The 24644-nt window shown below is 48.7% G+C and overlaps 1 protein-coding gene across 7 annotated transcripts; it reads left to right on the forward strand.

Moving 5' to 3' along the window:
- Nucleotides 1–751: 751 nt before the first annotated feature.
- SLITRK3 (SLIT and NTRK like family member 3) lies at nucleotides 752–17545 on the forward strand. 7 transcript variants are annotated; one of them, XR_004242086.1, is made up of 3 exons: nucleotides 3419–8102; nucleotides 11517–11539; nucleotides 15178–17545. XR_004242086.1 is itself a non-coding variant. In XM_032119530.1 (2 exons), the coding sequence occupies exon 2, from the start codon at nucleotides 5058–5060 to the stop codon at nucleotides 7893–7895; it is 2838 nt and encodes a 945-aa protein (XP_031975421.1). In that variant the 5' UTR covers nucleotides 752–1756; nucleotides 5037–5057; the 3' UTR covers nucleotides 7896–17545. The 7 variants fall into 7 exon arrangements, 3 of the variants coding, with proteins under 3 accessions (XP_031975421.1, XP_031975420.1, XP_031975419.1); XM_032119530.1 differs by adding an exon at nucleotides 752–1756 and having other exon boundaries at nucleotides 5037–17545; XM_032119529.1 differs by adding an exon at nucleotides 3015–3412 and having other exon boundaries at nucleotides 5037–17545.
- Nucleotides 17546–24644: the final 7099 nt, after the last annotated feature.

Below are 24644 nucleotides of genomic sequence, written 5' to 3' on the forward strand. Positions count from 1 at the left end.
CCCAGGGCAAGCTGGCTTGGCTTTTGGGCAGAAATGTAGCTGGAGCTGTGTCCAAACCCTCCCAACACTCGGACCCAGCACCTCCAAACTGCTCCCGACCTTAGCAAAGCACAGCGAGCCGGGAGCAGCTCCCATCTGTGATAATTGCAACAGAGTTTCCCTTGCCCTTGCACTATTTACTCCTTTTACCCTTGCCATGGGTTGCTGGAGACAGAGAGACTATTAAAGCTTGGAATATTTATTTCTGGACAGGCAGGGTGAGCTTTGGGGGAAAACTCCCTCTTTTCTCTCCACCATTGCCACTTCTGCTGGGAAGGGGAGGGAAGGGAAGGGGATGGTTCCCACTGCAGGCTGCCTGGAGCACTCAGTGCCTGCGGAGCAGCGACTGCAGCAGGGGGAACGCTCGCCTCCGGTGGCAACAGAGCGATTTAAGGATATTTCTGCAAGGTACAATAATTGCCCAAGTATCCTTCTCTAAGTTGGGTCTCTCCCTTTTTCTCACAAGGCTGTCAGGGGGGAAAGGTGTGTTTCAGTGATGACAACTGAGGCTGGTAAGAGGCAGATGAAGGGCACCTGCCAGCTCCCACCCTGCTGACAGCATCCCCACAGCTCCAGAATGGGCTTTCGCAAGGAAATCTCTCGCTTGCCAATAATAATAATTATCATTAATAACTGAGTGACGTCCTAATCTTGGTTACATCAGCCGTACCCTTCGCTGGAGCTGCTGCCAGTCACACTCACACCGGCCCTGTCCCCAGCAGCGCGTGTGGAGCACAGACAGAAGGGCCGGGAGCTGCTGTGGCTGGAGGGAGATGCAGGGGATGGCCCGCGGTGACTTTTGCCTCCCGGCTCAGGGGACAAGGAGACATGGCCTGGACAAACCGTGGGAGAGCCGCGTCTCTGTGTCGATTTGAGTCTCCTCACCCCTCTGGGAAACTGCGGGGACATAAAGGATGGAGAGGGAGGTGCGGGGCGATCCCCCTCCTCCTCCTCCCCTGGGCCATCCCGCGGGGCTGCCCCGTGTCACAGCCGGGCGGAGGGCGCAGGGGTGTTCGGGGGTCCCGGGGCCGGCCCTGCCTGCGGGGGGGGCCCGGCGGGATGTCCGTCCATCCCCGCAGCGCTCCCTGCTCCGCATTCCAGGGCTATCCCTCCCCAGCCCCCCTCTCTCTCCCGTCTGTCAGCCCCTCTGCACAGCCCGACGGCAGGAGCCCTGGCAATGAAAGCGAGCGATATTCGGTGGCATTTGGGAAAGTTGCAAGGTCAGGGCTCCCCCCTCACATCCCGACCCTGCCCCACAGGCGGCATCCATGGGGAAGGGGGGGGGGGGGGCTGGCCCCCCAAAACCCAGCGGGGTTTGCTCCCTTAGGTCGCTTTCCTGAGCTGCTGCCAAACCCGCTGTGCGAGCTTGTTGCAAGAACAAACTGTTGTGATTCCCCCTTTCGCCCTTTTTCTCCGCCTCCCCCCATTCCGAACGGGGGGTGTCAGTGCACGGAGCCTGCCGGTACCCCATGTCGTTCCCGCGTCAGAAAATGAATGATGCAGCAATTTAATTAGGAGGGAGCGGTGCGTCCATATTGCACCGGTGGAGGAGAGCTCGGGAGCCGGGGGAAGATGGTGCGTGTCCGCGGGCGCGGAGGCTGCGCCCCTGCCCGCGCAGAGCGGCCCCGGGGCGGCGGGACCCCGCGGGCCCCCCGGGACCTCCCGCCCGCTCCCGCGGCTCTGCCCCTGAACTTTTTGCTACCGAGCCGCGGTTCCAGTTAAGTCTCTCCCGGCCGAGCCACCCCGGGGTGCGGGAGGGGAATTCGGGTTCCGCGCGGAGCGGGGGATGCGGGATGCCCCGGGAGTTACGCGGAGATCCGCGCGGATGTGTGCGCGGGGATGGGCGGGCGCGGTGTGCGCGCTCGGGGATGGGTGCGCAGGGACGCGCAGCAGTGTGCGCGGGTGCGGACAGCGGGGATGCCCGGGGCTCACCTCCTGCCCTGCCCTGCCCTGCCCTGCCCTGCCCGCAGCCCTTCCCTCTCGGCTGGCGGAGCCCCGGGCAGGCAGAGCCCGCAGCCCCCCGATCCCCCCGGCGTATCTCACCCACCAACTTTCACCCGCGGGCGAACCCGGGGAGCCCTCCCGCTGCGCCCCCCTCCGCGGATCCCCGCGCAGCCCCGTTACCTGCGGCGGCTCCCGGGGCGGGCGGGCACCGCGCGGTGCTCCGCGGGCGCGGCCCCTCCGCCTCCGCGCACACGCCGGGAGGATGCGGGAGGTGCCGGGTGTCTCCCCGAGGTGTTTGGCTCTGCGGGAAGCTGCGGGCTCCTGGCGAGGCTCGGGGCGGGAGCGGCCCCGGGACGGGCGGGCAGCGGCACCGAGCGGAGGAGGCGCTGGATGCGGGGAGAGCGGGGCGGCCGGAGAGGGACCCCCGGGCTGCTCCCCGCCGCAGCCCTCGGCTGGCACTCGCAGTCAGAGCAGCTTTGATTTCCTCCAGACTTGGGCTTTTTGTTCCCTTTTTTTTTTTTCCCTCCTTTTTTTTTTCTTTCCTTTCTTTTTTTTTTTTTTTTTTTCAGGAAAGGGGAAGGGGGTGTGCAAATTCTGCCCCATCCCGGCGGCTTTTTCCTCTCTGATTCTTCTCAGGCTTTTTTCCTCCCCCATCTGCTCGTTTCCCACTTCCCTTCTTCTCCGCCAACCAGCCCCCACCTTCCCTCTTTAAAAAAAAAAAAAAAAAGAAAGAAAAAAAAAAGAAAAAAAAAAGGCAAGGGAAAAAAAAAAAAAAAACACTGTGTAGTCAGGGCTTCCCAAATGCGCGCCCCCGACCTGGAGCCGAGCGCGCCCCCTTCGTTTGTTCCCCTTCTTGAAGCTGATTTTCATGACGTGGAGAAGCCTGATCCAGGGCAGGAGCGGCAGCGCACACACACACACACACACACAGAGCCGCACACCCGCGCACACGCGGCCCCGCACCCGCCCCGCACCCCGCGCACACCCGCGCGCACGCGGGCGGGCAGCGCACCCGCGCTCCGCCGCCGCGCCCCAGCGCCCGCTCCGCGCTGCCGCTGCCCGGAGAAGGCGGCGGCGGCGGCGCTGGAGCCTGCAGCAGCCCCTCTCCTCCCTCCTCCATTGAGTGTGCCAAACAGCAGCTCTGCATCCTAAAGAAGATCATTGAGGGGCTCATTGCATTCCCAGCACGTTTCAGGGTTGCTTCTTTTTTTTTTTTTTTCTCCTTTTTTTTTTTCCTTTTGCCCAGCTTCAGCAGGAGTAGAGAGAGAGGGAGAGAGAGCCACAGAGAGGGAGAGGCAGAGAGAAACCAGCAATCTTTAAACTCGAGCTTTTTTTTTTTTTTTTTCCCTTCCTTTCTTTTGCCTTTTTTTTTTTTTTTTTTTTTTTTTTTTTTTTGGTAACGATGTGCTAAAATCTCTCCGGCAAACCGGTAAGTACAACCTTTCTGGATCCTTTTGTTTCCGCCTAGGGTCAAAGACACCCCCCTCTTCCAAAAAGAAGATATAATAATCCTCCTTATTTATTTTTTTATTTTTATTACAGCCCTTGCAGAAGAGAAAGAACTTAAGTGGCTAATATTTTGCAAAGGAGACAGATTGATACTGCAATATAGCTCTCATCTCTCTTCCTTCTCCCCAGTTAGATGCTGGTTTTAATTGCAGAGGGTATTTCTCTTTTCGTGCTTTCAACCATCTCCTCTTTCCCACAGGGGAGGGTTTCATTTGCAAGTTGATCCTAAGGATTTCTGTTCCTCTGGCATTTCTCTCCCCTAAATGCATCTTTCTGCTCTTAAGTTTGCGGATGGGGGGCAATTTTTTCTAGTTCTTACACGAGGAAGGCAAAAAAGGACCTTTTTATTGGGAGATTGAGACTAAAAGCAATGATCGCTCCGAATCATTCTAATGGGCATTTCAGGGATTCAAGGAAGGCTGCATCACCGCCGGTATTATTCCCATCCTTAGCGTTTCCCTGTACCCATACATTTAAAATATCTGGTGAAAGGAAGGGTGAAACCATATGTTGAAGGAGCTGCATCTCATTAGGGCAGTATTATTTTCATCTGATTGGAGAAGAATGGTGTCTTCATTCGGAATCGTGTATAGTAGGATAGAGAATTTATCGGCTGGTAAGTGTCAAGGTATTTTTTTCTTCCACTTTCAGCTTTTTAACTGGGTCTCCTGCTTGGTCCTGGGGGCACAAAATGCCCTAATCCAAGGCAGGCTGAGCGTTTCAATCCTAGGTGCCTCTTCAGCTGTCACTTCCCTTTAGATCTGCTGATCGCATGGGCATGTGCTTTAGAAAGATTAATCATCTCTAAATGCTTTAATCAGCTAAAATGACTAATATGTGGCGTGTATTTACCTGATAATAGACCAGTTGCGTTAATTCACCGGTGCATTTGCGAGGGGAAGATTTCCTTCCCAATCAGGGTCGTTAACCATTTACTCCGGTAAAGATACTGTGGGGAACCGTTCTGCCAGGGACATCAGCAAACCTCACACATTCCTCGGAACTCGCGTGTGGAATATATCAAGCCGGGAGGGAGGGAGATTTGAGGGTGGAGGTTGAATAACTTTGGGAGTTTGCATGGATGAAGGATGTGGTGCGACACTGGAGATATGTGCCCACTTGGTGTGTGTTTCCCCCTTCCCCCCCCCGAGTCAAGGCGGGTTGTGATGGCTCCTGGGCTAAAATTGCACATGGGGATGAGATCGGGGCAGTTCCGGAGCCTGGGAAACGTGGAGAGACGCAACACGTTCGGTGTGCTCGTGGTGCTGCGTGGGGCTGCATGTGCTGTCCTCTTTATAGGTGGCATTTACCACAGGGAGGGGAGGAAGGCAGGCTGCTATCGCGTGATGGAGCCGTCTAACATCTCTGAAGTATAAATCAGGGCAAGGCTCACCCAGCCGACACCCCTGGAGTTGGTTGGAAACGTCTGCCCAACAATTGCTGAACTTTGCAGGAGCCTGACATGAGTCCAGCAGGTAGGGGCTTAAGGAAAGGAGAGGGGCAGGGCGGAAATACTGAAATCTGCGTTTTATTTCCCGTTGCAGTTTTGTAAACATCAACAAATTATGAAACCTTCCACGGCAGAGACGCTTCATAAAGGAAGGATGTTGTGGATAATTCTTCTAAGCACAATTGCTCTAGCATGGACTACACCTATTCCCTTGATAGAGGACTCGGAGGAACTGGATGAGCCCTGCTTTGATCCATGTTACTGTGAAGTGAAGGAGAGCCTTTTCCATATACATTGTGACAACAAGGGATTTATAAATATTAGTCAGATAACAGAGTCGTGGTCAAGACCTTTTAAACTTTATCTGCAGAGGAATTCCATGAGGAAATTGTACACCAACAGTTTTCTTCACTTGAACAATGCTGTATCTATTAACCTTGGGAACAATGCACTGCAGGACATTCAGACGGGGGCTTTTAACGGGCTCCGAGTTCTGAAGAGGTTGTATTTGCACGAAAACAAATTGGACATTTTCAGGAACGACACTTTCCTGGGTTTGGAAAGTCTGGAATATCTGCAGGCAGATTACAATGTCATTAAACGGATTGAAAGCGGGGCATTTCGAAACCTAAGTAAATTGAGGGTCCTTATCCTAAATGACAATCTTATCCCCATGCTCCCCACCAACTTATTTAAGTCCGTGTCCTTAACCCACTTGGACTTGCGCGGGAACCGCCTCAAAGTCCTTTCATACCGCGGGATGTTGGACCACATTGGCAGGAGCCTGATGGAGATCCAGCTGGAGGAGAACCCGTGGAACTGTACGTGCGAGATCGTGCAGCTCAAGAGCTGGCTGGAGCGCATCCCCTACACCGCTCTGGTGGGGGACATCACCTGCGAGACCCCCTTCCACTTCCACGGGAAGGACCTGCGGGAAATCAAGAGAAGCAAGCTCTGCCCCATGCTGTCTGACTCCGAGGTGGAAGCCAGCCTGGGCATCCCTCAGCTGTCCTCCAGCAAGGAGACCGCGTGGCCTACGAAGCCTTCCTCCATGCTGTCCTCCTTCCACTTCACCGCTTCCTCTGTTGAGTACAAAACATCCAACAAGCAGCCCAAGCCCACCAAGCAGCCCAGGGCGCCCCGGCCTCCCCCGACCCCCCGTGGCCTGTATCCCGGGCCCAACCAACCCCCCGTGGCTGCCTACCAGACCCGGCCCCCCATCCCCATCATCTGCCCCACCGGCTGCTCTTGCAGTTTGCACATCAACGACCTGGGCCTGACGGTCAACTGCAAGGAGCGGGGGTTCCACAACATCTCCGAGCTCCTGCCCAGGCCCTTGAACGCCAAGAAGCTGTACCTGAGCGGGAATTTGATCCAGAAAATCTACCGCTCCGATTTCTGGAATTTTTCCTCCTTGGATCTCTTACACCTGGGGAACAACCGGATCTCCTACGTGCAGGACGGGGCGTTCATCAACCTGCCGAACCTCAAGAGCCTGTACCTGAATGGGAACGACATCGAGCGGCTCACCCCGGGCATGTTCCGGGGCCTGCAGAGTTTGCATTACCTGTACTTCGAGTACAACCTGATCAGGGAAATCCAGCCGGCAGCCTTCAGCCTCATGCCCAACCTGAAGCTCCTCTTCCTCAACGACAACCTGCTCCGCACGCTGCCCACCGACGCCTTCGCCGGCACCTCCCTGGCGCGCCTCAACCTGCGCAACAACCACTTCCTGGCGCTGCCGGTGGCCGGGGTGCTGGAGCACCTGCACGCCATCGTGCAGATCGACCTGAAGCTCAACCCCTGGGACTGCACCTGCGAGCTGGTGCCGCTGAAGCAGTGGCTGGAGGCGCTCAGCTCCGTCAGCGTGGTGGGCGAGGTGCTGTGCGCCAGCCCCGAGCCGCTGGCCCGCCGCGACCTGCGCTCGCTGGAGCTGGCCGCGCTGTGCCCCGCCGCCCTGCGCCCCGCCGCCGCCGCCGCCGCCTCGCCCCCCGCCGCCGCCCCGCCGCCGCCCGCCGCCACCGGCGCGGCCGCCTACGAGCTGCCCCCGGCCGCCGCGGCCGCGGCCGTGCCGCTCTCCGTGCTCATCCTCAGCCTCCTCGTCCTCTTCTTCTCCGCCGTGCTCGTGGCCGCCGGGCTCTTCGCCTTCGTGCTGCGCCGCCGCCGGCGGAAGCTGCCGTTCCGCGGCCCGCGGGCGGAGGCGGCGGACCTGGGCGCGGTGCCGCTGCGCTGCCCGCGGCTCTTCCCCGAGGGCGGCGGCGGGGGCGGCGGCGGCGGCGGCGGCGGCGGGGGGGGCCCCGGGGAGCGGTCCCCGGAGAAGGCGCCCCCGGCGGGCCACGTCTACGACTACATCCCGCACCCGGTGACCCAGATGTGCAACAACCCCATCTACAAGCCGCGGGAGGAGGAGGAGGCGGCGGGCGGCTGTGCCGGCGGCGGCGAGGCGGCCGAGCTGCTGCGGGGCGGCGGCGAGCGCGGCTTCTCCCACCCCGCCGCCTCCGCCGCCGCGCCGGAGCCGGGCAGCAGCTACCGCACCTTGCTGGAGAAGGAGCAGGAGTGGAGCCTGGCCGTGTCCAGCTCGCAGCTCAACACCATCGTGGCCGTGCACCCCCAGCACCCCGCGGGCGGAGGGCTGGCGGCGGGCGCGCTCGGGGCGGCGGCGGCGGGGGGAGCCCCGCGGGACCGCGACCGCCCGCCGCCCTGCGCCGTGGGGTTCGTGGACTGCCTGTACGGCACCGTGCCCAAGCTGAAGGAACTGCACGTCCACCCCCCCGGCATGCAATACCCGGACCTGCAGCAGGACGCCAGGCTGAAGGAGACCCTGCTCTTCACGGCCGGCAAGGGCTTCCCGGACCACCAAACCCCCACAAGCGAATACCTCGAGTTAAGGGCCAAACTCCAAACCAAGCCGGATTACCTCGAAGTCCTGGAGAAGACCACGTACCGGTTCTGACCGCCGCCCCGCCGCCCGCCCGGCCCCGCCGCCCGCGAGCAGAGGATACAGCTGTGCGCTCTGCCCCGCCAGATGTGCGCGCTGCGGGGCAGGGCCCTTCTCAGATCAGTTGTCGACGAAGTGCCTTCGCAGACTTTTGCCAGCAGATGTTAATCAATCATTATTTTTTATACTGAAACTGAGACTTTGACTGTGCCATGTCTAAAGGTATATTATTATTATATTATTATTATTATTATCATTATCGGGGATCTTTGTATTGATCCTGATTGAGTAAATTCTATGTGTGTCTCTTTCTCTCTTTTTTCTTTTCCCTTTTATTTTCTTTATTCTTGTTGTTTGTTTTGTTCGTTGGTTGGCTCTTTTTTTTTTTTTTTTTTCCTCGTTGGCAGTAAACTTCCTTGATATTTTCCCTTGGAGGGGAGGGGGAGGGAAGATGGCATTTTGTGGCTTGCTTTCTTCTTGCCCATCATGGCACAGATTCTGTACATTTATTTAAAAGAGAAAAAAAAATGCAAAGAAGCAAACGAGCGCAGTTTGCTGCATGCCTGGAAACTGCAAGAGGGAAGGGAGGGGAGGGTCTTGCTCGAATGTCTCACTCTTGTCTCTCTCCCTTCCTCGCACGCACACTCACCCTCACCCTCCGCGCACCCCTCCCCAGCCCGGCCCCTCCAGCGGGGCCCGGGGGCCGCGGGGGGAATCCCGGGGGCTGGGGGAAGCCACCCGGAGCCGAGCAGCCCAAAGGATGTCACCACGTGGCGCACACACCTAGGGGATGCTCAGTGACACTTCGTCATGACGCCATGGTTTCTTGGAGGACATCCGCACTTTCCTAATAAAAGCGACATGCAAATATACAGAGAAAAAGAAAAAAAGGGAAAAAAAAAAAAGCTAATGGGCACCTCTCACTAACAGCTTTGTAGGAAGCACTTTTAATGTTTTCTCTCATGCACCCATACACGCACACACGCGCACACACACACACACACACAAAGGTACAACAATGTGCATATATTTATTCTGTAATTTCAAGTGACTATAAATTGTAAAGGTAATGTTTAATCATTGTACAGTGATGCGTCTGGTATAGCTTTCCTAATAAAACGTTTTGAAAAAAAATGCAGATTATATATATATATATATATATATACATCCCCAAATATATATATATATATAGGAATACAAAGCTTGAACCTGAAACTTCAGCTTCCCTCCCAGAGATTTCCTTCCCCCCAAAACCTTGAACGCTATTTCATTAATAACAGTTCGATGCACTGTGATGTTAACAGAGAAAAAAAAAAAAACCTGTACAGCGTCTCTTGCCAAGATACCACCCGAGACTGTCACAAATGCGATTTGCGATCTGTATCCCTGCCGCACTGTCCTGACAGTTAAAAATATCGGGAAAATTGGGAGCGCATCCCGCCGGAGCGCTGCTTCCCGGCCTGCTGGAGGCACTGGGAGGCATCGCAGGGATGTTGCCGGTGCTGGCAGCGGGGAGAGCAGTCAGAGGGCTCACAGCCCTCCGGAGCGGGGATTTAAACCGCATTTCCAGTTTGGAATGGGGGGATGCGATCTGGGAAAGCATCCCAGCGGCCGCGCGGCCCTTCTCCCCGCTCCGGCTGCAACCGGAGCGAGACCAAAGACGATGGGATTTCCCTGCTCGGGCAGGTCCCGGTTGGTATCTTGTCCGCGTTGGTGTCGTGTCCCCGTGTCCCCGTGTCCCCGCGTCCCTGTCCCCGTGTCCCCGCTGGTGTCCCCGTGTCCCCGCCGCTGTTGTGTCCCCGCGGGGCCGGGGCCGGGAGCGGAGCGCGGCCCCGCGCGGCCGCCAGGTGGCGCCACAGCCCCAGCGCTGAGGCCGCGGCGGGGCCGGAGCGCCCGGGCCCGATCCCGGACCCGCTCCCGGGATTGATCCCGGAGCTGATCCTGGACTCAGTCCTGGATTCCATCCCGGAGCCGATCCCGGTCTGGATCTTCTCCCGACGCCGCTCCCGGGCCCCGCCCGCCCCGCCCAATGTAGCCCCGGGCGCCTTATCGCGGGGCGGGCGGGGCCTCCAAGGGCAGCCCGCACAGCCGGGCGCCCGCGTGGCCGAGGCGCTCCCCTGACGTCCTTCAGAGTGGGGTTTATCTAGAAATACCCAATGTGTCCGTCAATGTCATCTGTCTGAACAGAGATCAGGGTGCTTTATCCAGGTGAATTGAGGTTATTCCCCCACAGAATTCCAAAGGTGCTGCTCGGAGCGCTCCTGCCGCTGTCCCGAGGGGACCGGGGTCTGTCCCCTCCCGGCGAAGGGTCACATTCCCGAGGTCACCCACCTGCCCTCTTTCCTTGGGGAACCGATCGGTTTCATCCCGCACAATGTGTTTTAACAGAGATAAACCCATAAATACTTGTTTTCCCCCCATGTCGCTATTTGCAGCTCCAGCCAGGATGCTCATGGTGAGCTTTCTCGGGTCCATCTGTCTTGGGGAGTCATTTCCCGAGCCTTGGTAGCAGCTGTGTGTGTCTGGAGATGGAGGGACAGCTCCGAACGTCTGTAAATCTGGCATCACGCTCCATGCCATCAGTAAAAATATTACACGTTAGAATTTCCTCTGTTCAGTTGAGATTGTGTTTTCTCACTGCTGCCTTCAGCTCTGACCCATTGGGGTTTGCTCATTTGTTTGTTTTGCTGGGTTTTTAATGGATAGTGGAAGAGCATGCACGTGCCAAGAGTATTAAACATGCAAGTGCAAAGGCCAGATCCTTCTTATCATAATTGTAATAATTACATTGATAAGCCTACATGCAAGTGAAGCGTGGAGCTGTATAAATCAGGTTAAAGTACAACCCCCAGTGAGAGTGGTGCTGTATACATTTTGCAATGTCCTCAAAGCCCCAAGCGTTCATACTTGTATCCAAATAGAGTAAAGCTGGTTGCAAATAATGTTTATATTTTAATTAAACTGCAGAAAGGCAAGAGAATTTCATCCTGACTATAGGCAGTAATCTCACCCGTGGATGGTGAGCAGATCTATTTATTCAGTGGAAATAAATTTGTTCTATGAGAATGGAATTTTGTATTAAAAGAGATAATTTTTGGCTTATGCTGAGTTATTTTTCTTTCCTTGCGTAGGAAACTTCCTTTCCCTTGTGTACTGAGATGATTTGGGGATGATTTGCTCTGGAAGTGTTGACAATGTCTAAGTGTGATGTCTAAAGGGTGTTTTGATGACTTATTTTGCTTTTTCATTGTGTTGAGCTGAGGCTGAGTGGGAGGCAGCATTCCTCCACTGCAGGAAACAGAAGTGGTTCCATCATCTCTGACCTACAGTGGGTGACTCTTTGCATGCTCCAACCTGGATTCCTCCTAAATAATTGGGAGTATTAATGATAATTCTGTTTTTATCAGCAGTAACATTGGTAGCATTAATGCTACTGGGAAGGAATCAAATAAAATCAAATGATCTGCAGCTTTACTAGAGCTGTTTGATGGGATGCTATTTGAAATAAATATATTTTTAGCTCATTTCGTTGTTATACAAGTACCTGGTGTCAGCTGGAGCTGTGGAGTGCTGTAGTAAAGCCTTCAGCAAGTGTTTGGTTTATTCCCTCACTGACCATTGAAATTCTTCCTACAGGTGGAAAAGAACAGCAAGGCCAGGTAAGCCCCAGTCCCAGCCAACAACTGCACACAGGGAAATGGAAAGGATGATCCTGGTGCTCAATTCTTGGTGCTTTTTGTATTTCCTGGATGTTGTCATTGATGTCACCATCACATTGTACCCTGGGTTCAAGGATTTGTTTGGAAATGGCTTCATGGAGTTCTTGAGTGTATCAACAGCAACAGAAAGATGTTAAATGTTGTTATGAATAATCTGAATTTTGGAAAGCCTGTTGCCTGCTGCTCTGGTTAGATGGTTATTGGAGAGTGAGAATCTCATTCCTTAGGAGATTCAGAGAACATGAGTTAAGCTGTGGCAGCTCAAGATTTTGTCAGAGACCTTTCCAGGCAAAACCACCTTTGAGTGTGGCAACACAGCTGATTTGGTTTTAAGCTAGAAATGTGTGGTTTTGTCCAACTTGTGTTCTCTCTGTGAACTTTGAGAGCACCAGGAGAGAAAGGTCTCTCCAAAATGTGAGGCTGCATTCCTGAAGCGCTCAGGTGTGCCAGCAGCACTTGATGAGCTCTGTGCTGCTTCCACTTGCTTCAAGTACCCACTTCACACAAAAAAAGATGTGATGGTTTGGGTTTAGGTTTAAGAGAAACGCTCATGTGAAGAAAAGTGTGCAGAATTTGGCCTTAAGTGTGGGAGTTCATTGCTCTGGACATTACTCAACCACGGGGTGTGACTTCTGGCAGTGCTCCAGCCACTCCGGTGTGAGCTTGTTCCAGGATTGCTCTTCTTCCAAATGCTTTTACAATGTGGATTTATGGACACTCGGAAATCAGGCTGCTGTGTGCTGCATATTCCTATTTTCTGAGCCTTTCCAAGGCTTGGTTTTCAATCCGTAGCGGAGTTCCTCAGTGAATTTATGTATGTATGTATTTATGTGTGGGTAACACAGTACAACACAGTTGTTCTCCATGGAAGAAATGCAGATCCACCCAGGATGGAGCTCACAACAGCTCTTTGTGCAAAAATTCCGATTTTTTAATTCTGGTGTGAATGGAAATACATCTTTTTTTTTCCAGTTCTGGAAATATTTCTGGTTTGATTGGGCAGTGGAAGAATTGGAATGTGCTTGGAACAAGCCCTTGAGTGGGAATGGACTGGAGGCCCAATTCTGCACCCTTGAAAGCCAGTGGTGAAACACCACATTATGCTCAGTTTTAGTCAACAGACTTGAATGAAGAGCAAAATCTGATCTCAGAAAATTACATCTATTAAGTGGATTCAAGTATTTTGAGACAAGTACTCCATGGGACTGTTTCAGAATAAAATGAGTGATGGTACAGAGATAATGGGTTTGCCACAAATTCAGTAATTTTTATGATTGACCTCACTCACAAATTAACCAAACATTCTTTAAGGCTTTGGATTTTAAAATAAGAACATTTGCATCAAGACAAATTAAATTAGCTTTAATGTCATTAGTGACCAAGAATATTATTAATGTAACAATTGCAAAGTATTTGGAAATTAGTATTATCTTTTTCTTTGAGACCAAGAATTTGAAGGTCCCTTCCACCCAGGCCATCCTGTGGTTCTATGATTGACAGGCACTGACAACTGTGCTTCATACAACTTCTTTAAAATGTCTTTTCCTTGAGCCTTATGGTTTCCCAGTTGTAAAATTCTGTCATTATCTCATTTTTGTTCAGGTTGTTGGGGCAGTTTGGGGGGTTTCTATGAAAGCATTGACTTTGCTGCACACAGAGTTCCCCAGGAGTGCTGGCGTGACACTTGTAGGTTATTTTTGATTCCTGTGAAAGTGTTTGGAAACACTTCCCTGTGGTGGCATTTCAACTGGTTGATATTGTGATGGTTTTCAGAATGGTTCCTTTTTATGGGAAAATGAGAGGAAAAGGCTCAAAGAGCAGAGCTATAGGAATTCTCTTCCCACATTCATGCTGGGTGGTCTCTGTAGGGTGGATGGTGCATCAATCCTGATATTTCTGAATGTTAAGGACAATAATCTGAAGCGTGGGGTTATTTCTGGGCATTATTTAGAGGTATGGACATGCAACACTCAGCTGTTGGATGCCTCAAAAAGAACAGATACCAACAAAGAGCAGAGCACAATATAAAATATTCATGACCAAGTCCTATGTCCTATCCTGAATCTTTAATGTCCATTTACTTTTCCTAACGTCTTTATTTTTCCACTAGAATTTTCTAAATCTCTCAAGAGTATCCTACATATTCCATGCATCCTGAAGAGATAGTTCAGGTTAGCCAAGGACTGACTCTCTCTGTACTTGGGAATTCCAACTAATGTCACTGCCTGTGGAGGAATATCCTGCCCGTGGCATGTGGCACAGCAATTTGGCTTGTCCTTGGAGCATGGTGCCAGAGAGCGAGGTTCTCTGCAGTGATGAGATTTTGCAATCAGCCTTGAATGATTCCAAGCAGAATTTCCTGAATTGTGATAAGTCACTATTGGAATGGGAAAGACTTCATTTGTGCTGCTGCTTCTGGCGGCACTGCCATCCCTGCTGGTGCTGGTGGCACCTGGCACCATTCCTGAGGAGGGACTCTTGTAACAGTTACTCTAAAAAAAAACCACCAACCAACCAAAAAAAAGCTGAAGAAAAGTTTGGGAGTCTTTATCCAACAGGAACCATCTTATCTGAAGTTAATGACTCTCCCCAGATGTTACAGTGGCATTAATATACTGCTTATGGGGCTTTTATGCATTTTTTTCTTGTTTTCCGTTGCTTTTCCACAGACAGTAGCTGGCTTACACATTAAAGAATTACAGGAATGTATTTGCTGATCATTTTTCAGGCTCTACTTGTTTAAAACTAGGTCAGTCACGACAGTAACTGTCCTAAACTGAGTTTTCTAGAAAGATACATAAATTTTTGGTTTTATACTTGGTCTCTAAGTTATTTTATGTGTATAAATATATATATAAAATGTCCATTATCTGAATAACCCTTGTACCAAAGTTTGTCATTGAACTTTGGAGGCTTTGGCTTTGCAAATCAAAGTTAATTAATGGTTTGGGGTTTTCTTTTGTTCTGGGATTGTTTGGTTTGATTTTATCAGGAGTATGACCAGAGAGAGGGAAGAAATGCAGTGTGAAAATTGTAATCAAACTGTGCTTTTAATAGGACTTAAATTTTAATTCTTGTGCTTCTTTGGGAAGTGAAGGAGCTCTGCTCCAAAGAGCACAGGAATTGCCACTCAGAGCTGAAATGTGTTCACTCTGCTGTGTCCTGAGAGTGCCCAGCATGGTCTGACTCAAAGGGAGATGCTAGAAATTCCCATTAGTGAGATTTCAGGGTTGGATGGGACCAGCTAATCTGCTCCACCTGAGAAATCCAGTCCTTGGGGTCCTGCACCACTGGAGGTACTGGCCCAGCGTGCACAGGGAGCACTTAGAAAACTCATGTTTAGTGTTTTGGTGAAAAATGAGCTTTATAAAAATTAGGCATTGGTAATGGATGCTGGCCAGTTGTCTGCGTTTTTTAGGGAACACATCCAGGTTTCTCTGGTGCTGTTAAACTGCCATGAAAGGGCAGGACTGATCCATTGTCCTCACAGCACTGCTGGAATAGATTGTAGCTAAATGCATTCTTCTTAATCAGAGAGACATTTCCTGTGGCATCACTTCTGTTATGTTTTCTTGCAGTGACCCAAAAACCTGGCTGCTTTGGAAAGTGGATAGTATTGGCAAGCAAAGAAATATGGCAAGTAAAAGTCTTTTTTAGATCCAGTTGATGTCAGTGTTTTCTTCAAAGGAAGGGCATGTCACAGCCCTGAGGGGTCCTGACAAGGAGTAAAGGCACTGATTAAGGCAAAGATTTTTTGTTCAGTCCGTGCTTAATTCTCCCCTTCAGTTTTAAACCAACAAAGAATTGTGGATGGATCTAATTTATACAGAAAATATATATGTGTATTCCTCCTGTTGGCAGTGGGGGGCTGTGACTACAGCCAGGGAGGCTGATGGAAAGAATGGCAATTGTTAAGCTGTGACAAGTGGGAGTTTTGCCAAGGCTGACAGTGAGAACAGCACCTGAAAGTGAAGTGCCTCTCGCTGGCTTAGAGACAGCCAATAACTACATGAAATTCTTGTTGAAAACCCTTGTTTTAGAGCAGGTAACAAATAGAACCCAGACCCTATTTTTCCTGCTTTTGGCCCAAGCTCTCAACAGCCTGCGGGTCGCTGGCATTCCCAGAATTGCTTTTTTCCTGTCTGCATGCACAGGTCCTCCTTGGGCTGAGGACACACCCTGACCCCTCTGCTTGTGCCTGGCGTGGAGACCAGCTGAAAACACGGTTCTCTCTGTTGGGTTTTTCTGTAGAGTGGTGTATTGCACCTCAAGACTTCCCTCTGCCCTGCCTGGAGTGCCCTCAGCTTGCTGGCAGCCTCGCCAGGTTGGCCGTGGTGGTGTCACAGGCCTTTGCCAGCCCCTCCGAGCCAACCAGAGTCTGTCCAAGCCTTCAGAGCACAAAGCCCTGATAAGAAGGATCTCTAACAGGTACGCTTCAGGGATAAGGAGGAGATGTTCCTAAAATTAGTTGCTGTCAGCTCCAAGCAGGAGTGAGTGCCTCGTGTGTCACGGAAACGCTGAGTATGTGCAGAATATACTGTGTGTGTATCTAAGTATGTACCTATAATTACACTATTGAAGTGTAAAATTCAATCCTTGCAAACTTCTGGGAGATTCAGGAATGTGGCTTGCTTTGGACTGTAATTAAAATACGGGCATTTTGATTAAAAATAGCTCCTTTCCGACCTACATTCCCGATGTAGGTCAGTGGAGGCACTTCTCAGACATATTAGCATTTTGGACACTTAATCTTAGCAGCATATTGCATCTCCTAGAATAGGTTAGGAGAGGCAAGGCAGGAGGAATTGCTGCATCTCGAGTCACCCACAGAGGTTGCCAAGTTTCTCAGGCACCAGAGAGGCAGAATAATGAGGATTATATTTAATTCGGGCTGGAGAGGCAACCGTGGGGTGTTGAGCAGAGGCAGCTCAGATCATCTTGTCTCTGTGGGGGAGGGAGAATTTATAACTCTAGCTCACTCCAAAGCAAGCTGTGTGTGCATTTGTGTGTATATATATATTTATATATATGTATATACAAATCTGGATGTGTATATAACACCCTGTGTATATATGTATGTATGTATATGCCTACAGTGTACAATATGTGTATCTATAGAAATGTATACATTTATATGAATTTATATTTCTCTATATAAATAGTCATGCAACTATGGGAAATCACATTTCCACAGCGTGTCCTTTTCTGTAACACCCCCACCCCCCAAAAAAAAAAAAAACTGCTTCCATTAATGTCATATTGTACAAATGTCTTCAATTTTCTGTTTAGAAAGGAGTGGTGCTTAGTGGCTGAGTGCAAGCCTGGAAGGTTTTTACTCTTCCGGAGGACTTCCAGTAAATCATGAGTTGCTCCAGAGCTGTTCCACATTTGTGAGATAAAGTGGTGGCCAAAATGACTCAGGGCTGGTTTTACAGGCAAAGGAAAGGGTTGTTGACTGTGCACTGGAAGCCTCTGTTATGCTCTCAGAGTTTTGAAGGTGAAATATCTGCACTGATAATTACTCTGGTTGCTGTTAATTTCCCAGCTATTGGCTTGAACAGGGGAAAAAAAGATGAATTTCCTGCTCTAAAGTAAGTTATCTGAAGTCTGATTATGTTGCCTCAGTGATGTATGGATTTCCATTTAGGGTCAGGATGTTGGGCTGTAAATCAAGAATCTGAGCTCAGTGAACATCTAGTTTGGGATGTGTCTTTTATGTTCTAATTGATTTTAAATAATTTCAATTCATTATCAGAACAAGCTATACCTTAATTCATGATAAGCTCAAAGAATTTCTCATTCATATCAGGGTGAATTTTGCACTTGACTTCGGTGGGGTTGAATGAGGTCAGAGCATTTCATTCAGCACTGGCATAAAAACAATCTTGTAGTTGTGCAACTATTAATTAAAATTGTAATTTTGTAATAAAAGCAGCCTAAAAATGATTGCTAGTTATGTATTCTATGACTATAACACCTTCCTGTGGTTGTGTTGGGCATTGGTTTTGATTTTGTGTCGCTAATCCTTACTCTGAGTTTGGCCCCGAGCAGAGCCCCTGGAATAACAGCCCATAACACGCTGCATTTGAAAGGAAAAGCTGCAAAGTAATGATCCCTCAGCATTCCTTAAGCTGTGTGCCCGGAGTGGTGGCTGATTGCTGAATTGCCACATCCATTGTGCAAATATTCCCAGAAATGGAGGTCACAGTAGCGTGGATTTGTCACGGGGATTTTGGCTCCCTGTGGCAGAGCCTGTGTCCAGTGCTTCAGAAAAACCTCCCTGCGCCTCCACCCTGACCATTCCCAGGCTGTCCTGGTCCCTGGAGCAGGGTGGAAATGTCCTGCTGCTCTTCTGCCATAGTTTGGAAGCTGGGATGTGATTAGGAAAGAAAAAAGGGAGAATGGATTATTCCTCCCTAAGTCCTTCGCTTCCTTTAGGGGAGAAGACAGGCAAGCAAACATAAAATCATCATGGAAATCAAAACAAACACCCAGAACACATGACACTGAGTGAAATGTTTCTCCTGAGTTTCTGGATTGTGCTTTGCGTTATTATTTCATCTGGGGGAAATCAGCGCTTTATGGGAAAGTGCTTTCCAATCTCTTTTGCATAAATGTTACAGTGAAACTTCTGTGATGTATAGCTGCCTGTTCAAGAAAATGGGTCATTTCCATACAAATGTCATATTTCTATGCAGAAAATATGCTGAATTCATACCCTATCTTCTAGTTAAAGCAATCCCTTTGCTGGTTTTGTGATTTCAGCATATTTGCCTGAATGGAGACAACCAGAAGAGGAGCAAAAAAAAAAGATTATTTTTTAATTAACTCATGCAGGCCTAATGTCAGACTAAGCACTTGAGTGGCAGTGTCTGTGGGGCACGCACAGGAAAATCATCCTCCAATGGCTGATTTGTCTTTTGAGCAAGAAGCATCAGACTTTGAGCAGAGTGACTCACAAAGCTCAGAGAGCTGCTGCTTTGCTGAGAGTCTGGAGACTTGGGGAAAGAAGTTTTTCTGCTGTCACTGTTAAAGAAGATGCCTGGATGTCTGTGTGCTCTGGGGAGCAGCCATTCACACAAGCAACCCACAGGCTGAAGCCAGCAGAGGAGTGATGAGCTCTGCAAATCTCCTCGTACTCTGCAGCAATCTCTTCCTCGCAGGATGAATTTCATCTCAAATGAACCTGGGCTCCCAGCACTGCTGCTCTAAAGAAACAACAAACCCACCCGGCCTCTGGAAAGTTGAATTTGGCCATGCCACTTTATATTTGGGAAAGGAACAGTGGATTTTAGGATCGGAGTTACAAACCAAGTGGATGCTAGACATGGACAACCAAAGAAATGCCCTGATCCAAAGCCTGTAGGTGCTTGCTGTAAATCCTTGGAGCTCCACTGCTCCCAGCACAGCAGTGCTGCTGTCCCTGTGCTGCTGAGGGGACTCGAGATGTTTGGTACCTGCTGCTGGAGCTTTCTAAACAGCCATTAGAATTTCTTTAAATAATTAAGATGAATCTGCCCAACTTCTCAGCTCGTGTGAGCTGGCTTCACCCAGCAAAGTTCTTGGGCTGCTTCACTCTGTAGGAGGCATTTTTCTCCCTTTCACCCATGGAAATGCAAAGAAGTCACTGCTGTGGTATGGCCTTTGGTGGCACCAGTGTCCCCAGGCCCCTGGACAGGCTGTAAATTCACAAGAGGTTTTCAGGCTCCTGTTCAACCTCTGCACGAGCTTCTACACCCACTAAAAAGACCTACACTAAAAGCTGCTCCTGTACTTGTGTGCTGGAAAAAAAATCCCTAAGGAAATCTCCCTTTACCAAATCCTGCTTAAACCAAATAAAGATATTTCAAAGTAATAATAAGGATAAAGCTCTATATAACACATTTTATTAATAGATAAGCAAGTATTGACCACCAAGGCTTTGTCTGGAGTATAAGACACAACTCCTAATTTTTCCTCTGACAAAATATTTTCCTCCTCTTCCCTCTGTAAATCATTTTGGTGCAGACTCATCCAACTTTACTGAGATACAGTTTGTTCCCAAAGCAGAAAATAGGAAAGGAAAGTGATCTTAAGAGGTTTGTGTCTCAAGGAGAGCAAAACATTCCCAGAGAGAGGCCTCTCCCACCCACTAATCCTACCTGGAACTGTGGGGCATTGTGTTGTATCTAAACATCTTCAAATTAATTAGAGTTTAACTGGAATTAAACTTCTGTTCCCATTTTCATGTCTCCATGGGGAAGACAGTGAAAATTTCTTTTCTCATAAAAATATTATGAGTAGAATGTGTGTTATGAAATGTCCAGATCCTCTGTTTAATGGAACTTTGCATAGGTACCAAAAAAGGGGAAAAGTTTGTTACTGGTATTTCTTTTCATAGGAAGGGATTTTAGGAATTAAGTAAAAACTAAACAAACAAGAGATTACATTATTAATATCCAAATAACAATTAACATATCAAAATACTGCACTATGGTAATAAATCACTGACAAATCTGGATAGAGATGTGTCAGGATTAAGTTCTGAACACTTAAGGCCGTGATTAAGTTGCTGAAGATTTTTCATCTTCAAAAATTCTCCATGAGAATCTCCACAGAAAATGTCTGCTTTTAATTGGAAAACAAAATCCTCAGGCTGACTTTTATGATGATTATTTGGTAGCTGAAAAAAATGTGACTCCTTGAATGTTACTTCAAACAAAAACCTTTTCAAAATTGTTTTCATCTTAAGAAAAGCCCCACATTTTTCATCTGAAGAAAATTCCCTTTTGAAGCTTAGAGAAGCTTTCTGAAAATAATACTAATTTAGAAGAAAATATGATTTTAACAAACCTTTCTACTCATAGAAAGAGCAATTCTTTTTTTTTTTTTTTTCTCTCTCTCTTTTATTACCAAACTTTTATGCGCTTTGGTTTGTGTCAGTTTTGTCTGTAGGGAAAAAATGGTACTGTGAAAAAAAAAACAAACCACTCAGGCACATGAAGGTTATCATTTTTTAAATCTAAAAGAATATCTTAGTTCTTAATAATATATTAAACTTCAGTAATCGACTGATTTAAGGGACAAACAAAAGATGTATCCCTGGAAGTGTCCAAGGCCAGGTTGGAAGGGGCTTGGAGCAACCTGGGATAGTGGAAGGTGTCCCTGCCCATGGCAGGGGGTGGAACGGGATGAGCTTTAAGGTCCCTCCAACCCAAACAGTGTGGGATTCTCTGATATTAAGTATAAACAAAGGAATGAAGTATTGAATGGAAGAATATTAAAGTAGCAGTGGCAAAGGGTTTAAAATTTAAAAAACCTGAGTTTCCACTGCCAGAAATGTGGGTGTAATCAACAGGGGCTTGGGAATGCCTAATCCTTTGGAATTAATATCCAATAATTTTCTCACTTCTGGTATTACATTAATCCAAATGCAAATGATGGCTGAGTTCATGATCTTTGTTGCTGCCACCAAGTAATATTTTTAGCAGATGAATAACTGAGAATAGGAGAACCCAGAGAAAAACTGCAATTCCTTTTTATTTTCAGTGACAGGCAATACTACACCCAAAAGTTGTGCTATGTATAATCAAATTAATGAAGTAACTGTAAAACTGAATGACTAATTATGGAGAGAATGGGGAAAGAGGCCAAATGTGTGTCTTTAGTTGGCACTGTAGCATTCAGCTGCGTATGGGCAGGTCCTTGACTGGTTAACACCAGAAATAAGATGTTTTTTCTGAAGTTTGACCCTTTTACCCATCCTATTTTTTTTTCCACAGGAAAATGTCACTGCAATATGAGGAGAATAGTCTCAATGGCCTAATTTATATTTATTTTAGCTTTGGTGCCACAACTCTTGTCCTGAATAACCCAATGGTCCTTGAAGGAGAGCAAACAAACAGGTTTTCATCTGTTTATTTGTGCGTGAACCAAAAAATGTGCAGAGAGGCTGAAACTGTGTGTGTGCCTAGGACAGGGCTGGCAGCACGATATTCACGGATAAAGGAATTCTTGCTGGCAATGTCGCAGGCTCAGAATGCTCAAATTAGCCCCTGAGAAGACAAAGGCTGTGCTGTACACACCTGCAGCTGTGGGTAAACGAGAGAACAACGGGCATTGTTAAGGTGTTAAAGCACTGAATTTCTGTCTTACCTTCGTTATTGGCTGACTTTCAGTGCCAGTAATTAATGTGCCTGGAGTGGGTGGATCTCTTTACATTTGCCTGTTTCTTTTCACAGCTTAATCAGAGCACGAGAAAAACTTAAGATTCTCTTGTGTTTCCCAAGTTGTCCAGTGCTGTGGTGAGCTGGCTGGAGAGAGACCAAACAGGGAGATGAACTTCTGGAGATTAATTGATGTTTGATCCTGAAACTTTCCAGTTGCTTGTGTTTTGGGCTGGTTTCCAATTCTTAACTTTGCAGCACCTTGTAATGAGGAAAGAAAACCCCAATATTCAGGAAGTCCCAAACTGTGGAGCCACGCAGCTGATACCCAGCACATTTCCTAGGAAACCTGTGTTAGGGCCTCACCACCCTCTGAATAAAGAATTTCTTCCTAATATCAGAAACTGCAAGATCAGCCCTTGAGTTTCTATAGGTTCAGGTGAGTGTAATTTAAAGCAGAATTTACCTCCAGTGGTTTGCTGAAATTAAAAAGCAATGTTTTAGTTCTGGTTTAAGAGTGAAAATTGATCACACTCAGCAGCTCAAGAAGGGAAATAACAAAAGCTGTTTCTACAGTGGTTTCAGAAACCTGCAGTGGCTCGTACCCGACAGAATTCCATCCACAAGTGCACCCTAGCAGAAAAAATCAGGCTGTTCTTTAGTGCTCCTCTTTGGCTTTAAGCAGAGAGGGATGATGCTGAGACCAGTCTTGGAATGTGGTGAAAAATTGCCGAGGATGGGGACATTGTGTTTGTATTTAGCAGTGCATGAGATACATCCATATTCCATTGGATCAGCTGGCCTGGATTGCCTGGAGCTGCCTTAATGGAATGAAGACCAGGTATTCTTTTATCCAGACAGAGCTCTTAGAATTTATTGTAACAGAAGTATCAAAACACATTTCTTGTGGTGTTTTACCTCAGCAACAAGAAGGGAGGAGTCTGCAAAGAACCTGTGGGCCCTGTCCTTGATGCAGCTCCTTCCCTTCATTGCCAGCAGGCTCAGCATCCTCAGCAGAAGCAACCTCAGCCACTGTCACGTTTATTATGGCTCTACGTACTTCACATTTTTGTTATTTACTGTAACTCTGCCCACAAAGGACTAACAGCATTATTGGGAGCTGTCCTTTGCATGCCCGATGTCAGATGCAGCTGCAGATCACATTTACAACTCCAAACACATGCAATGGAGAGTCATAAATTATACAGGAAACAACACGGAGTAATGAGAGACGTGTCAGCTCGAGTTTCTCACTGCGGAGGCAGCAGTGTGGCAGGCAAGATTTATTTACTATTCCAGCCACTGTCTTTTTTGCTGTCAATAGCTCGTCACTTTTAGTCTGCAAATAGGAATAAAGATGTTTTGCAAGAAGGAAAACAAAAGACAGCAGAGCAGCTTGGCCTCTGGGGTGACTTACTGGAATTTTGGAGCTCCAGGTCTCAGTCTGCACCAACTAGGTGGGGAAATTCTGTAGTTTCTGCACGTCTCCCTCTCCTTATCTATTAACACAAAAAAGCACCAATTAGTATATGGAAAGCATAATGTGAAAGCTGGGAATTAGTCCCATTTTCCCTAAAGGGGACACACTGGTCCCCAAGAGCCAGATGCAGAAATCCCATGGTCCTGAGTGCTGCCAAAGGGCTGGAGAACAGCAGTGGGGAGCAGGGATGGAGACACGCAAGCAGGGACTGGTGACACCGAGGCCATGGTGGCTCTGCAGAAATGCTGGGAAACATCCCCCAGTAAAGGTGGTGAGAAAGAGGATGGGGGTTTCTGCTCAAACCAGCTGGGGTGGGAAATTAAACGGAGAACAATGTTTTGGATCTAATTTTTTTGCCTCTCTTTAGGGGTTTGCATTGTGCTGATGTGCAATGATCAGACATAAAAAAACCCTGTTTTCCAGCCTAAAATTAAATCCAGGTGAAAATTGTTCCCTCCCACCTCGGGTGCAGGTTGTATTTGGGCCAATATTTCTGCATCAGCTTTTCCACCCTTTCCCATCCTATGGGATTTATCTCTGCAGCAGCTGCGTGGTTTTAGTAGTTAAAGAGAAGGGCTGGGCCAGCACAGGCACCTGCAGAGCCAAGGCATGGGGACAAGGCTGGACACATGGATCTGCTCCATGGCCTGGGGACAAGGCTGCACACAGAGATGTGCCCCATGGCCTGGGGGTGCTGCCACAGAGGATCTGCTTTGCTCTGGTGTGCTGGAAGCCGCTGCTCATCTCGGAGCGAGCAGATTCCATCCCTCCGAGTCACGGCAGATCCGTGTCTGCAGAGAACACTGATCAAGCTGCATGCAACATGCATGTTTGGAGCCTAAACTTAGTTACTGGGAATGTCAGCTTGCATCATGAGTAAACTCGGAATGGAATTAGGCCAGAAGGGATTATGGATAATGTGTTTTAGTTTGAATATTTTGTTCAGGCAAATCTGAACTGAAAAATCACAAGAATAGCCTTTAACAAGAGGAACACAAAAATAATGCATTGCCTCTTTTTTGTTTATTTGGGAAAAAATAACCACCTATGGTTGGGAAAGAATTCTTCTGATTGCTTTTCCAGGGCATGGTTCCTCCCCTGACTTTGTGTGGGCACATCCCTGTGGACACATGGAGCCCAGCAAAGCGAGCTGGCAGCTGCATAGAAATTCATGGAAACAGAAAGGTCCTTTCAATGAAAGAAGTTTCTTTCCAGCCACTAAAGCAGTTTGCAACACTCAGTAGAAGCACTGAAATGATTTCCTGGTGGACTGCCTCACCATTTTATCATGTTGTGCCAGATTGTGCATGTTGCTGATGAAAAGCAAAAAAGCTCCCAGAAGTTATGTAGGCAAAATATCCTCCAAATTCCTCACTGTCTTTTAAAGGCTAAAAGTCCAAAAAGTCAGGTTTCAGTTGGG

This window comes from Corvus moneduloides, chromosome 10 (genome assembly GCF_009650955.1).
Source record: "Corvus moneduloides isolate bCorMon1 chromosome 10, bCorMon1.pri, whole genome shotgun sequence".
Lineage (NCBI taxonomy): Eukaryota > Metazoa > Chordata > Aves > Passeriformes > Corvidae > Corvus > Corvus moneduloides.